At 35.9% G+C, this 17,106-nt stretch overlaps 1 protein-coding gene across 5 annotated transcripts in view; it reads left to right on the plus strand.

Moving 5' to 3' along the window:
* The window catches only part of CNKSR2 (connector enhancer of kinase suppressor of Ras 2), a 268,660-nt gene that overhangs the window by 174,803 nt on the left and 76,751 nt on the right, over nucleotides 1-17,106 (plus strand). For 3 of the 5 annotated variants that reach the window (XM_002913934.4, XM_019809712.2, XM_019809715.2), the window contains 2 exons: nucleotides 11,415-11,504; nucleotides 13,052-13,266. In XM_002913934.4, coding sequence (XP_002913980.2) covers nucleotides 11,415-11,504; nucleotides 13,052-13,266 — 305 coding nt within the window. The remainder of the gene's footprint in view (nucleotides 1-11,414; nucleotides 11,505-13,051; nucleotides 13,267-17,106) is intronic. The other 2 variants (XM_002913935.4, XM_019809714.2) reach the window with 1 other exon arrangement.

A 17,106-nucleotide genomic window follows, 5' to 3' on the forward strand; every position in this document is an offset into this window, starting at 1 on the left:
TATGAACTGTTGTTCTGTTGGTGTGAGGTTCCAGGGTCTTTTATCACACTTCAACATCATCTTTGTCTTGCAATGTCATTCTACCTTTTGGCCACTTAAATTATAATTAATAGCACTGTTTAAAACATTTCTTAAAGGATCACGTATACACATTACATTCATACTTCTTTATTTCTGAATACAAGCCTTCTCTCTTTCCTTTGATTTTTAAATGTAAATTGTCTTCCTAATCAGGTAAAAGTTCAGCTGTCATTCATCAACTATGCTAGAAAGAAAAGAAATTGGGATTCTAACCACTGCAGATGTCTTTGTTCAAGTAAAATGTACCACTTCCGCAGCAGAACTAACCACAGAAATAGAAATCAGTGAATCAAAAATGTAGAAATCTGAGATGTATACTATACCCACAGGAATTCTTATTCCTTTGGACTTACTTAATACAGTTCCTAGAGACTGCATGTTGATTAGCTTCACAAAATAATTTTGAACATCAAACTGATGGTGATAAGGGACTGTGTAATGAATAGAAAAGTAGTTCAGCAATATTTTGAGAGAAATAGAAACTTTTCTGTTCCTAATGTAAATATCAGAGTAATCAGCAAGGGAAGGCGCTCTTCCCTAATTTGTATAATTTTACTGATAGAAATAGCAGACCATGAGTTTTGAGGTCAGATAGATCTGAATTTGGTGTCACAGGTTGGCCTTTAATAACTGATTGACCTTGAACTTGAGCCTTACCTCAGTATGTTTTTGTTTCTTTATCTGCAAAATGGAATGGCAGTATTACTCATGGTGTTTTATGAGGGTTAAATGAGATAATATATGTCTAGTACTTAGTACTATTCTTGCCTCATGGAAAGCGCTCAAGAAATAGTGCCTAAATGGCATAATGAATTACTCCTGCTCATAAATGAAAATGTTCCAAAGATTTTCAAGTGCCTACGGATCAAATTAACACTTCATCCTCTCCCTGTGGAGGGATTTAATAGAGGACAAAAGGGCTAGAAATATGCCCTTGGTTTGGTCCCTTTACCTACCCACTAAGCAGCCATTTAAATCATAACAATTAAAAGAAATATGAATAGAGTTTGTCTGTTCTTTGGGTTTGGTTTTGAAAAGCGGAAGGAAGAGCATTCAAATAGGTAATAACACTAAAAACTGCCCTGATCCAGATCTTCCTTTAAGTTCCATTATGGAAACCACTAGCTCATATTCTAGACAGAAGGGCCTAAATAAAAATCTCACTGCATCAGAATTCTGACCCCACACCTTTTGTAAGTTTAATTGCAAGGGGGAAAAAGGAGAGCAAAAATAATATATAAAATAAATAAAATAGTGGAGACTCTCAAAAAAGATGAAACCAGGCAAGAAAACAATCAGCTTAAACAAATTAAAGTGCTAGGTAATGAATAAAATAGTAAGATTAAGAAAAAGGAACACTTAACCAAGTTCAAGAGTATCGATATGTGGGTAAAATGGAAAGATCAGCAAACCAAGTCAACAAAACTGATGCAACTATCAGAGGAAAAAAGTAACTCTTCAGATGAATTCATCAATAGGAAGATATGAACTCAGTGAAATGTGCTTCCCTTAAAGACAAAATGGGAAGCCAAGAATAGAAACAGCCTAGCTCAGTGATTCTCAACCGGGGTCAGTATTGCCCTCCAGGGCACATTTGCAATCTGGGGGGACATTTGTAGTTGTTATAACTGGGAGTGGAAATGCTACTGGCATCTAGTGGGTAAAGACCCAAGATGCTAGTACACATCCTACAAACAGGACAGCTCCCAGCAAGAAATAATGATCCAGTCCACAATGTCAAGAGTGCTGCTATTGAGAAACCCTTAGCTAACTTAAAAAGAATCAACTGCAGACAGATTTAATACAGAAGCAGGTTTATATGACTAGAAAATCAGAGTCCTCATATGACAGAGGGCCAATTGACTTTTTTTTAATTCAAAGGATCTGTGAAATTATTGCCCTGAAAGAGACCTACATTTACTCAAAATTAACATAGTCTCTGGGCAGAAGTAATAAAATGTTGTGAGTGTCTGGGATGACCTACCCTGCTCTATAATAGAAAACCTAATCGTGACATTCCATGGAGCAGGAGGGGACCCATTGTCCCTAGGTGAAATCAAAATGCATTTTCCCCTATGGAAAAAAAATATAATAAATGGCAGCTAGGTATAATTTAAAAGAGTGGTTAGTGTTAGCTTCCACATCACAGTATGGATTAAGGATCCATCATTTTCCCAAATATGTTCTTCAGATCTCTAGTTCTGAAAGAGGATGTTTGTAAAAGAAAGGTTATCTGGTTAAAATCCCCATCTTGGCAATTAATAAGTGCATGTTAGCATACTACAGACTTTGAAGGTCTTCTTGAGTTTGGGTTAGCTTATTGTGTCCCACATGTATTTGTCCATTGAATCTTTTTTGTTTTGGTCACAAAATACTTAGTAACCTTGCAATGGAAGGATTGATGGAATATATTTTGGAAAATGCTAAAATAGACTTTTGTATCTTCTCTTAAAGACTGATATACCAATGATAAAAATTTATTTGTGTTTTAAGTTCCAGACANTCTAGTAACTATTAAGCTTTGGAAAGGCCTCTTTTTTTTTTTTTTTTTTTTTTGAGAGGTGGTGGGGTGGGGCAGGGAGAGGGAGAGAATCTGAAGCAGGCTCCATGCCCAGCACAGAGCCTGACACCAGGCTCAGTCTCACAACCCTGAGATCATGACCTGAGCCGAAATCAAGAGCCAGATGTTTAACTGGTTGAGTCACCCAGATACCCCTGGAAAAGCCTCTACTCTTAAGTTGAAGCCTACCCCAGCAGACAGTGTGTTGAGTGTCATCTTCAGTTTTGTCTTGCAGAAAATCCATTTTCTAGAGTAAATCTTATTTGTGATAAAGTCCAAACTCAAGTAATAAATACTAACTGGAAAGATCAGTGCATGGTGTTCTATACTCCGGGCTCCTTGTAGAATTACTGGTATCACTCCAAAACAATTTGCCAGAAATCATGGAGGAAATAGATCCCGGGGGCAGGAGAGACGGGAAGGGGTAGAAAATGTCAAGTGTTATATTGAATCTTGTTAAAGAAGAGATAACTAAAAATTGTACATTGATTACCTTAAAGACTGGAGACATTAGAGCAAATAATTAAGACAATATGGAACCATTTAAAAGTATACATATGATAACCTAGCATTGTTTTATAAGTCTCTAATCTTACAAGTTGACAAGCATGTCAAAGCAATGTATTTTCCATCTTTGTTAAGGTGACGGACAGTAAATACAAAGCTACATCCACAGTTTATGTTCTAACCCTCCATTACTTCTTCACATAGCTTTTAAGAATTTTTTGCAAGAGTTGCAAACTGGCTGGAAGGACACTTAAACAAAAGCAGTAATCACACATGTCATTGAATTATTTTGAAGATAAAAGAATTGGATTTTTGTGTGATGCAGTGGTCTTCAATTCATCACCAAGGCAATCTGATGTAACAAAGAGAGCACTGGGATAGGAAGTTGAAAGTGTATTTGTGGGCTGACTCCAACACTGACTACTGGTGAAATACTGAGGAATTAACTTTGGTGTGTCTTAAGTTTTTCATCTCTCCCTTTCTTGCCAGTTTTACTGACTAATGTAATCCCAAACGGAAAAATATGTGAAAGGAATTATAAAGTTATTACAAGATGTCATTCTGTTTATTTCAAAAGGGAGTCTTCAGTTGATGGTCTTAATCATTGCCTTTTTCACTCTTCATGAGAAAAGGGGACTCTCTTCTGTATGTTGATAAGATTTTCAGACCCTGCTTTACTAAGATTTTTTGTAAAATAGAGTGACTAATGTTGTACTGTAAGTTTCCTAACTGGAATTTAAACAAAAACTTGAAACTACAAAAAGTAAATAAAATAGAGGGCTTTAATTTGTAGTTGTTTAACTTGAAAATTGGATGTTGTTAACCAAGTCGCATTTACATACTCATGTCATCTTTCTTGTCCACAATTGTATTAATGCTGAGCACAGCTTGGAGCAACAGAATTTTAGCATAGCTCTTTTTGCCCACCAGAGCTTTCAGAGGAGGACCCAGAAGTCTTTGCCACTTAAACAATATTTAAACCATCTGAATCCTTCCTAGTCCTCACATCCTTCTAATGTAGGAGTGACTCTTTGTACAGTGGCAAACATTTCAACTTAGAAAAACCTGTCTTAGTGCACAGTTGTTCTCTTGGTAGAATGCTTACAAAATGTAATCTGGTTTAAAATATAATTAGCCTTGAAATCAAGTGTTAAAAGTTCCATATAACTTTTGATACAGTTCAAAATTTTCTCCTTCAGTAATTTTTATGTTACTCCCCATTTAAAGTGCAGATTACTTTTAGAAAGCAATAGGAAAATTTACAAACAAGATGTAGCATATTCTTTGAAATCAGATTTTAATTGTTTTTGTTCTCCACTAATGAAACTGAAAAGAATTCAAGTTAATAATAATTGGTTTTGTATTTGATTTAGATTATTATAAGGCTTTAAAGCCAATACTCAAATAATCATCACATTGCAATGTTTACAATTCAACTTTTTCCCAAGCTCTTTTATCCAAAAATAAAATTCAAAAAATATGGCCCAAAAGATCAAAGTGCCTGTTTTTACTTATTTTATTAGATCCAGATATGTTGCCTTTATTCTTAAAAAATTACTGACGTTCCATTCAGTTCAGTTTTATTCCTCTTTAAATGTGTTATTGTCTACCTTAAATTACCTCGGGATGTTTTCCTAGAAATGCAGTCAACCATCTGAAAGTAATTTTTCTGTCTGGTATGTGGGGAGTTTGATGGGTATATGTGGCATGCTTGTAGATTAACATTCCTTACTACATTCATTTTCATCAAAATATTGGCTAAAATATTCAGAACAGATGTGTATATGTGTGTATATGTATATATTTTTTCTCCTTAGACTCTAGAGAAAGCTTTTTTTGTGAGTGTTAAAGGGTATGTCAGACTTAAGGAGAAATTTTTCTGCAGTCTTTTTTTTTTTCAATTCTTTGGCAACTGTAAGAGAGAAGATTGCTTCTCAGGTGCTGTTTATCACCCTGAAATTTAATGGTTTTAGCATGTCTGAGAGAGAATTGAAAAGGGGGGATGAATGCAATAGAAAAAGGCAGCAATTTGGTAGTATTTCAACACACATCTTGGGTAGCCTAATATAGGAATGTTTCTACAGATCAGGAGGCAGGACTCCTAGTTCTTTTTTTTTTTAAGATTTTATTTATTTATTTGAGAGAGAGAGCGCATTTGCATGAGTTGGGGGAGGGACCGAGGACAAAGGAGGAGCACACTCCCTGCTGAGCAGGGAGACCAATGTGGGGCTTGATCCCAAGACCCTAAGATCATGACCTGAGCCAAAGTCAAATGCTCAACCAACTGAGTCACACAGGCACCCCTGGACTCGTAGTTCTGATGTATTACCAAACTACTCTCTAAGGCTTGATTTGTTATAAATGAACGAGGTTGGTCAGGTTGACATCCTACATTAGAAGGAAGTGAGGGAGGGAGGGGAATGAAAGGAAAAATGAGGAGGAGGGGAATGGAAAGTTAACAGGAAGGAAGGAGAAGGAAACTATGAAAATAAAAATTGATGGTATAGCTTGGAGACTTTTCAGTCCAGTGTGTGAGGGAGGTCCCCTGTTTATTTTCTTAACAACCAGTCAGTCACTTAAGTATTAAACAATTACTGTGTTTAAGGCACTGTGCTATGTACTGAAGATACCATAGTAAACAACAGAGAAATTTCCCTTGTGAAATTTACATTCTAGAAGAGGGGCAGAATTCAAGCAACTAATTTAGTAAATACTTACTTGACTATAAATGGCACGCTATGAAGAAAAACTACAACAGGAAATGAGAACAAATACAAGGAAACCCAACCTAGAATAAGAGGTCAAGGAGAGCGTCCCTGAAGAAATGACATTTTCACTTAGCTCTCAAGGGTGTATGTGAATTTAGCAAGAGGAGAGGAGAGGAAAACCAGAGAAGGAAGAGTCCTGGGAGCCAGATGAAGAAAATGTTTCAAAGAAGGGTGTAATCCTAAGAATTATCTGTTGGATTTAGCAACATGAAGGTACTAGTGAACTTGACAATCGTAGTTTTGGTATAGTTTTGGGAGCAAGAGCCTAATCAGAGAAGATTCAAGAAAGAGAGAGGACGAGAGATTCCACATAAAAGTGAGATCCTACACTATTTGTCTTTCTGTGTTTGGCTTATTTCATTTAGCATAAGGTCCCTTCAGATTCATCCATGTTATCACAAATTTAGGATTTCCATTTTTTTATGGCTGAACAATACTCTGTTGTATACATACACCACATTTTCTTTATCCACTCATCCATTAATAGACACTTAGATTTTTTCCATGTCTTAGCTATTATGAATAATGCTACAATGAATATGGGAGTGCATATATCTCTTTGAGATACTAATTTCATTTTCTTTGGATATATACCCAGAAGTATGGTTGCTGGATCATATGGTAGCTCTATGTTTTGTTTTGGTCTTTTTTTGAGGAACCTCAATACTGTTTTCCATTTTATACTTGAAATTTGAGAATGTTCTCACCACACATATCCACACATACAAATGGTAACCATGTGAGGTGAAGGATGTGTTAACTGGATTGTGGTCATCACTTAACAATGAATATGTACATTAAATCATCAGGTTGCACACCTTAAAAACGTTTTTATTTGTCAATCATACCTCAGTAAAGATAGAAAAAAGGGAGAGGAATTAGAGAATGAGAACATCAGTGAGTTTTATATTCTAGGAGTTTTTCTATAAAGGGAAGTGGAGAAATGAGGTGGTAGTTGAGTGGTAGTTTGCTGGTGAAGAGAGGTGGTGTTTTGTTTTTTAAAGATTAGAGAAATTACAGCATGTTTATTTGCTAATTGGAATCATTGGGTATAAAGGGGAAAATTGATGCTGCAGGAGAAAGAAGCAAGCATGGCACAAGAGATACTGTTGAGTAAGTAAGAGGAACTAGGGTCCAGTGAAGGGCCCAGTAATTTAGAATATCCCTAATGTCTAGCAACCTTCGATTCAAGCATTCAAAAAAATTTTAATCAGTACCTGCTCTGGGTGGGTATCTTTGCTAGGAGCACTCACAACCAAAGATGCCTAAGACCTAGTTTCTGCCAAGAAGTAGAAAAACCTTTAACAGACAGATATAATACAGTATAATAATATATAATAATACAAAAATACCAAAAGCACTATGAAAGGGCCCAGGAGAGTGAGCAGTTAGCTCTGCCAAAGGGCACTGTGGCATTTGCAATAGCACCAAATATGCTTTATTATCTAAGGGAAATTGTCAGTTTATTTTCAATCAAGTCTGTATAGTAATATAAAACATAGCAATTTCATTTTAAAACAAGTTATTTTTTTTAAAGATTTTATTTATTTATTTGACAGAGAGAGACAGCCAGGGAGAGAGGGAACACAAGCAGGGGGAGTGGGAGAGGAAGAAGCAGGCTCCCAGTGGAGGAGCCTGATGTGGGGCTTGATCCCAGAACGCCAGGATCACGCCCTGAGCTGAAGGCAGACGCTTAACGACTGAGCCACCCAGGAGCTCCAGTACTTTATTTTTTTAATAATAATTTTTTATTATGTTATGCTAGTCACCATACAGTACATCCTTAGAAAACAAGTACTTTAGATCATTATAAAGTACTCCATCATTGTCAGTATTCTTTTTTTTAATATTTTATTTATTTATTTTTATGTATTTTAGAGAGAGAGAGAGGACAAGTGGGGGCAGGAGTAGAGGGGGCAAGAATCTCAAGCAGACTCCACACTGAGCGTGGAGCCTGATGTGGGGCTCGATCTCACGACCCCCAGGACCATGACCCAAACTGAAACCAAGTTGGACGCTTAACCAACTGAGCCACCCAAGTGCCCCTCATTGTCAGTGTTCTTATAATTATATTTAGTGTTCTATTTATGTTTAATTACAGCTAAACATAGTTCATAATAGAAAAACTATTTGCTATCAATTTCAGAATAAAATTCAAACAAAATCCAAAAATAATGATCTTTCAACTCTACATTTATTAGAATATAGTGCACAATTCCTGCCTTTATGGAAATCCAAGTTAGAATGCTCCAGATGTGCAACAGATATGAAAAGCCAAGTAACAAAATAGTTTAATCATGGCACAGAGATATCACAAGGCTTATGATAGGGTGTCAAATGTACTCTACAATTAATAAATGTTCTATGCTAGGAAAAATGAAAAAATTAAGAGGAAATGGTCAGCAAAATTTTTAATAGGGCTCTTAACTTTATTTTTTACTATATTCTTGACTATTATTAATTTTCATCATGAATTAGTAAACACAAGTGTCACTACCTAAAAAGATGTCTTTAAATTTTCCAGATTATTTTTCAGAGATTTATTAGTAGTATATGTACATTTCCATAAGGAGTGTGTCAAATGTGTTTAATAAACCTTTAAAAATCATTACAAATGTAAAAATGCTTTGCATATATTAATAATAGTGTACATTTGATTTAAATCTAACATTAATGCTTTTAGTACTCTTTTTTTTTTTGACCAGTAGTACTGCAGCAACAAACTGTCAATTTCTTTTTCCACTTGGACTTTGCTGTTTTGTGAAATTACAATACTGCTATACCTGTTCAGTGGCAAACATTTTCATGCTGCAATCAAAGATCTCTGAATTTAGAATTAGAAATAATTTAAGCCATTCTCTATTATTCAATTTGCCAAGGACCACTGTTTATATGAGTATTTCCTCATTCTCTTTTATTAAGTCTGTTTCAGTATTTCAGCACAATAAAAAAATTTATAAAGGGAGTAATATTTATAAGCAACATTATTTCTTATAACTAAACAAATAATAGTTTTAAAAATAGTTACTTTTACTCTCATTGTTAAATTCAAAGCTTTATAACTAGTAAAAGCAAAAGCCTGCTGTCCTCCAATAGTGAATTTTAATCAAGATTTTTATCTCAGTTTTTTGTTTAATTCAATACCTTTTTCTCAATTTTATGTTAGCAATATACAGTATACTCTACTAAAAAATCATCAGAAAGTCAGTGTTTAATCTTCTGCAAATTTTTTTTCTATGGTTAATAATATAACCAAGCATATCAAAGGCTTAATTACATGCCTCAATGACTTAGCTCCTTGAGAATCTCAGAGAAGATGACCTGAAATACAACAAATACAATCATTTATTTCATATTCTATGCATAAAGTATGTTTCTTCTTGTTTTTGTGCATATATATTTGACTCCAAACAACTGATAAATTCTTTGAAAAGTATCAAACTACTTTATATATACATATAATAACATATAGAGAGCAAGTAAAACAACTGTTTATTTATTGGATTGTTCACTTTCCAAAAGATTTTCTTGGTGACTTGTAGAAACAGTGTTAGGGCTATTAACTGCTTCAGTTTCAGGGCACACAGGCTGAAATGGACTTTACTTTATAAACCAGATTTTAAAGAAATAAGTTGTAGGAGTTTTGAAAACACAGAATTCAGAACATTGAAAATCTGGAGGATTGATTCTGCCAAGCAGTTGAATAGACATGACAAAACTAGACCTTTCCTAAAAGCTCTACCCAACCCTGGGAGGGCAGGATATATTGACTTGCATCAGCTCTCCCAAAGCTCTCCCTTTGTAAAAGTGCAGAGATCTACTCCGTGAAAATTTTGAAATCTTAGGTGACTGTTTATAAATCCATTTGCATACCTTGAAAGGAAGCTACTTTTAAATAAACACTACATTTTTTGGCTCATTAATAATTTTACCATATCTAGTTCATCTTCAGACTTTCAAAGAGCTTAGCAAAATATACTAGGTAAACTCTATCACTGTATGTAATATAAATCCATAAGGTTACATTTTCCTTAGGAACAGAATTAGAAGTCTCCTAACAGAATTTTGTTAAATACATGACTGATAATAGTAATTGATCGTGAAATTTAGCTGGGCAAGGAGGGAAATGAAGAGGATATACAGTGACCGAGAGGTGTTGGAAGGTGGGAAGATCAGTAGATTGAGGAGGAGGATATTTGGACTTGGAATGCTGTAGGGATGGCCCTAGAAATACAGAAGGTGGTAGTTGAAAAGTGGGATACTACAAGAGATTACAGACTTTGCAGTTGACAGGTTAAGCATATGACCACAGGAGTGGGTGGAGGAGAGAGCCTCAAGAAACTTGAGAGACCAGAATATTAGAGGGTAAATATTGAAGGCACCAAGAATTATGTCAGAAGTGGTGTTTAAGTGCCTGGGTTTCAACCCTGGTACTACACAGTTCCCAACTGTGTCCTTGGGCCAATTACATAACCTGTCTCTGTTTCTTCATCTGATAAAACAAGGGTAATGATAGTATATTTCTTATAACTATGAGGATTAAACAATTTAATACTTATAAAACCCTTAGTATTTGGCATATGGTAAATGATATATAAGTGTTAGTACTATTATCACGAGCATCATAATCATCATTATTATGATCCAGTCCCGTCTGAGTCTTGGCTTTTCATTGATTTAAAATTTATTAAGTAGTTATTGTATGCCAGCGATTGTGCTAGGTATCCTTTTCAAAACTTTGTATGAATTTCTTTGGCTCTTTTGTGCTTCAGGAATTTCAAGTTGATCAAAAATAATATACTGCAGCCTCACCAAAAAGTTATCCTTGAAGTCTATGCCATGAGTTTGGCTTGCTAAAGTAAAATGCTATTTAGTAAGTATACAGACAGGAGAATACAGGACAGGCCAAAGCAGTGATTACTTGGATCTGGAAACTAGACTTGTTCACAATAGCAAAAGAGATGCTTGGGGGGCAGACCCAACTATAGGCCATAAACGGGAGGAGTTAGGAGGCAGTGAAGATGGAAAGTTAGCATTGTAGCGTTCCAACATGCCACAGTGGGTTAATGTCCTTGCAGGCAGGTTAAACACAAGGGGCTACTTACTACCTTGGAGATAGGCTATCAAGACGTAGACACTTGGGCATTGGGGAATAAGACAGAGATCCAGTGACTGAAGAGAAAGTGAAATCCCTAAAATAGTGATACTCTTTGTAAAGGACCACACTCTTAAAGTCTGGGGCTCCTAAGAGAGGAAACCTAGGCTGTTCTTTATTATTTATAAAAGGATGCCTTAAGATTGCATTATCACCTGGCCAATTGCCACAGGCAGTTTCACCTTCTGGCTCAAAACACACATTTTTCATCTACACAAATGCCAACCATAACGTTGCATATGAGTGAGTGTGTTTTGCAGACTGTAGCTAAAAATCAGTGTTAAGTATGAGCGGACGTGGGGAAGAAAAACAATGTGATGTGAATTTTGTTCTCTGTGTTTAGGCAAGCTACGACCTATATCTATGCCAGTGGAATATAATTGGGTGGGGGACTATGAAGATCCAAATAAGATGAAGAGAGATAGTAGAAGAGGTAAGTGTTCTAGAATTTCAGTGTAGGCTGGGTTGTTGGAACAAAAAGCAAATTTAAATGTTCTTTAAATAGGTTGTTATAGCTTCAGTGGAAAATTTCATTCTCTCTTTGACTTTATGATACACCCAAACCAACTCAGACCAACGTTTGACTATCTTGATATGTTATTAAATAGATATCTTCTCTGAATGTCTCTTAAGGAATTCAGGGTAGATAAGTGCAGTGTAAAAAAATTAATATCTGATTGCTATGTGAAAGTCACTATTTGGAAAACAAGGTCAGAAGTGTGAAACTGCATAAAAGAATTAAGTTCAGTGAGTAGGAAGAGTTTGTGATCAGTCCCCATTGGTCCGCAATGCAACCTCACTACTTTCGTATTAGTACAATCTTAAAATGAGTATTGACGTACATGGATAAAGCTAATGGAAACTGGGCCAGTGACTCTAATGAAAACCATATAGAAATGGAAAAAAAAACACTTTGCTTTTTTTTCTCTTCTGTTTGCTGTTCAGGGTTATCTTCTTACTTGGGGGTGGGCTACACTTGAAGTATCTACCAAAAGTAAGTTTTTATGTTCACTTATCCTGCTATTGAGGTGAGCAGTAAAGAGAGCCATGAAAGTCTCACTACTAAATGGGATTCAAACAGTTGTGGATATGGTGGGCTACATCCGCTTTCTGAAATAGAGAGCCATAAAGTTGTAGATAAAAAATAAAACACAGCAAAAAACTATTCGTAGGGCCTCAGCTCACTAAGCTCCCTTCATAATATATTTAACCCATTTGTCTGTTATTTCTAGCCAATGTACAGAATTTACCATACAGGGATAAGCAAGCATGAATATCTGCTTCATTAGTCTAGTTAACACCTATTTCATGGAGTGAACATTTCAGAAAATGTTGGTAAATACAAGAACATTGACAGATTCCTTTACATCTATGTTTTCATTCCATTTTCCAAACTTCAGTTTCTAACTTCATTTCTGTTACTGAATTAATCAAGAAAAAAAATCAAAAGGAAAACATATATGCTATTTCTGAATCACTGCTTTGGGACTTCATATGACAGTGATATCTTGGGGGGGGGAAATGCCTTATGAAGTTCTAAGTGCTGGCTATCAGTTTAAGCATAGATTCTATGAATTAAGTTTCCTGACTCTTGGTTCAAAATGTGGGCTTTAACTTCTCCAAGGATCCTAGTCTGTTATATTATAGGTCAGTGTTTGTTATTGATTTTTAGCAGAAACCCCCTGGGGGAACGTGTTAAAAATTTTATGAGCCACACACCCAAAACTCCTGATTTAAGTTTTGCAGCGATTCTCATATAGTTGGTCCAGAGATAAAACTTGGAGAAATAATCTGTAGGCTATTTCTTATTGCCCTATGATCCCAAATGATTAAGATGTTCTATATTTTCACGACATAAGTATTTTATAAATTAAATCAAGTTACACGTCTGAAATGAAATCTAATAGCACAATCAGGAAAGAGCGGTAGATTTGGAATATTTGCATATTTATATTGGTGTATTTATCTCTTTTTATATAGAAAACTCTCTACTCCGATATATGAGCAATGAAAAAATTGCTCAAGAAGAATACATGTTTCAGAGAAACAGCAAAAAAGACACAGGGAAGAAGTCTAAAAAGAAGAGCGATAAGAGTAATAGCCCGACTCACTATTCTTTGCTACCTAGTTTGCAAATGGATGCACTGAGACAGGACATCATGGGCACGCCTGTGCCAGAGACCACACTATACCACGTAAGTAAACTTTCAAAGACTCTGTGCTATAGCTTCTATTGGGATCTTGGCAAATGACTCTTTTGGGTTAAGTCCAGATTGCTTATCTTTATCCTATTGCCAGATTTTCATAAAAGATCCTAATTTTAGAAATGTTTTGAAAAACTTTGATGGCTTATTGATTTGTTCTTCAGGTCATATATTCAATGAGTTCATATGTTGTAGCAGGTTCAATTTTTTTTAATGAAATAATATGCTCAGAATTGATGGAGAATAGTAATTAATTAGCTGATTAATCACCTATAATAATAAACAGTAACTGGATAGCTATAAAAGTTAACATTAAAGATAGGATTTTTAATATATTTCTGAGCATCTCTTATGTGCTAGACTTGGAGTATGGTGCTTGTGGTAAAAATGAGAATACATAGATAGCACATTATTACATGGAGAGAAAAACACACCAAGAATTCCAATATAAATTGATTGTTGTAATGAGTAGGAGCAAGAAGTATAGGAGAAACGTGGGAGAAGGAGGACCTTAGCTTTCTGGTTAAGTGAGAAAAGGCTTAGAATGGGAAGTATTTGGGTGAAGAGTGAAAGATGAGTAGCAGTATTTTGGCATATGTGTGAGAATATGGTATGTTCCAGGGACTTCATGTTGCCTAGAATGACCGGTTTGTTAAAAATCGAGGGCAAGAACGTGGGGAGGGGGCAGTGATGAGCCTAGAGAGGTAGACTGGACTTAGGTCAGGAGTTTTATAATAAAGAACTTAGGCTCTTTCTTGCAGTGATTAAAAAAAAAAGGGCTGAAGAAGTTTGAGCTGGGGACTCAAATGGACTGTTGGATCTCTCTGTTGCAGAGTACTAAGAAACGGGTCTGAGGCCAAAGTCAGAGCCATTATGCCCAGGCCAGGCAGATGATTAGAAACTAGGACAGTGACAGTGTGGAGGCTGAGAATACTGTTAGCCAGAACATTCGATTGACAAAATCAACCCATTTTATGCCATTTAGTTAAAAGGGAATTTGTTGTGCCAATGAAACTATACCTACTTACTACGAGCCTTTGGATTGCAAGTTTTAAAGTAATTTGGACAACCGTGCTTGGTGATCAGAGTATCAAAAATTTTTAATCTGCCAATGCAGTAAAAAGTGTACCATCTAGGTATACAAGGTGTGAAAGATTTAATAACTTCTACTTGAGTTACTTTTCTGAGCCAGTCTTTTAAATCATCTGCCTTACTCATTCTAAAGCTCTCTCATAAAACTAGAGTATAGAAAAATATTTTCATTTATTTGGGCGGAAGTAGGAGAGCCATTAGCACTTCTAGGTGCTCATTCTTTACCCTCCCCAAGCCTCTTCCTCTCTAAGAGATAGCGCCCATATCAAAACCTGCTCCCCTAAGTGACTGACAAATCAAATGATTCTATTTGCCACAGTCATTTCTAGTCAGTCTGAAATCAGTACTTTTAGCTGTATGAAGGGGGCCACTTTTGCTGTCACTAGTCAGAAATTCTGCCTGAATACTGAGCTCCCTCTAGAATCTGGTGCTCCGGTCATAAGTAATGTTGTCCAAACAAAGACCTAAACGTAAGAGACAGCTGGTCTGCTCGAGAGGGAAGTTGGTAGTGGGAGATGAGGCTGGAAAGGGAAGAAGAGGCTACTTCACCCAGAGCATGTAAACATTAAGGAGTTTGGATTTATCCTAAGAGGAGAAGTAAGCCATTGAAGGCACATTTAAACACTCAGCCTTTGCCATCCTGTTAAGCACATCTGGAAATGTGCTTATATACTGTGTGAGGAAGGAAAATAGATGAATCTTGTGGATTTTGAGTTATTAATTTATGGAAGATAGTAAATGGTGAATCAAACTCGTAATGAGGAATATCCTGAGGATTGAGTATTGTAGAGGAGTATAAATTGTTACCACTTTTCTGAAGGGCATTATTTAGTTATATGTATCAAGAACTGAGTCTAGTAACTTCATTTCTAGAAAATTCTTCCAAGAAAGAAATCAACCTACTTTTGCCTCCTACTTTTATTATGTGACCTGAGTCTGTAAGAAGGTATTTCCCAGATAGGTGATATTTATCCCAACTAACTTTTGACAGAGGAACAGCATACAGTAAGGAATATTGTTAGTTGTCGGGGTGCGGTGTAGTCCTCCCATGTAACACTGACCCACTAATCCCAGAGTAGAGGGTTGACACTTTCTAACTCTATTGTCTGATTTAAAAGAAGCTAAATAATTGTTAGCCCCAAAGTGCATGCCTAACCAATGTTCAAATGCCTATAACCAAGCTCCGTGAGGAGCTTATAAGCCTTGTGCTTATTTACTACCTCCACAGTTATCAAGGGGGCTTCCACATTTGTTGCCTTTCAAACCTCACAACAACCACATCGGCAAATGACAAAACTCAAACTCAGAAAGGTTAGGTGATTTACCCAAAGCTGTGCTGCAAAAAGTGTGACAGTAAGGACGAGAACCCAGATCACCTACTTGAGTGGTCTTTGCACACTCTACCCTGCTTCCCTGTGCATAGTAGGCACTCCTTACACAAATGAATTTATGCTTTAATGACTAACTACATGAATTTGGAAAAAGCTTGACTTTAAGAAACATGTGCCTTCATTTGTTGATTTTAAGAACATTTTCAGTATCTGGATTGACTTTTACCCAGAGTTCTCTTGTTCTGTGTTACTATTTTTTATTAAGTTCAGAAAAACATACAGATCTGCTGTTGTTATAAAGCACAAGTAGTTCTTTGGCATGATCTATTGCTGAGACTATGGAGTATTGTAGTTAAAATTGTCTGGACCTTGGAGGCAAAACAACATATGCTTAAATGATTGTGTCTTATATTTCACAGGAATTCTTGGTTTTTTAATCTGTTTATGTACACCTATTTAAGAATTAAAGGATTTTTCCTTACGTTAAATTGTCCTGAAACACAAGATCAATATCAATATTTAATCACCTTCATGATGAACCACTAATCATTCTTATCAATTATTCCTTTGGTTACCACAGCCATTTTTTTAATTTTTTTTTTATTATATTATGTTAGTCACCATACAGTACATCCCTGGTTTCTGATGTAAAGTTTGATGATTCGTTAGTTGCGTATAACACCCAGTGCACCATGCAATACGTGCCGTCCTTACTACCCATCACCAGCCTATCCCATTCCCCCATCTCCCTCCCCTCTGAGGCCCTCAGTTTGTTTCTCATAGTCCATAGTCTCTCATGCTTCATTCCCCCTTCGCGACAGCCATTTTTAATGGACTAGTGGAAGAGGACTCTGAAGGTTGAGTCCTGAATTTCATAGGTTGCTATCTCTGCTGTGATATACTATCTCCCAATGGTCTGAGTTCACATTTAGGCAAAATTTAGTTGAATTTAATAGCAGGATTATATCAACATTAAATACCCTTTAAACAGTTTACCAAAAAAACTGTATTGTGTATGTGGAGTGGGGGAGGGAAAGGGAGGTTCCCCATAAGCAGACTTAGATTATAATCCCCATTGGTCTATTTTGGAAAGCAGCCCAATAAAAATACACAAAGCAAGGCAAATACAGTTTGATTTCACTGTTTGACTCCTTCCTCTTAGCAATTATAGCAGAAATGTGTATATAATAATAAAGAAAATTGAGAAGTTTGTGGTATTGTAAAATATAGGTTTTTATTAGTTCCATATATTTGTTATTCCAGTATATGCATTTTTCCTTTAATTGTTTAAAAGGAAATCACTCACTATGTTCTGACTACTCTGATCATACACTAGTCTTTACCTAGTTTAAACAGTTTAAAGTTTAAACAGTTTACCAAACAGTTTACCAAAAAAACTGTATTGTGT

The sequence above is a fragment of the Ailuropoda melanoleuca genome, chromosome X (assembly GCF_002007445.2).
Source record: "Ailuropoda melanoleuca isolate Jingjing chromosome X, ASM200744v2, whole genome shotgun sequence".
Taxonomy (NCBI): Eukaryota; Metazoa; Chordata; class Mammalia; order Carnivora; family Ursidae; genus Ailuropoda; species Ailuropoda melanoleuca.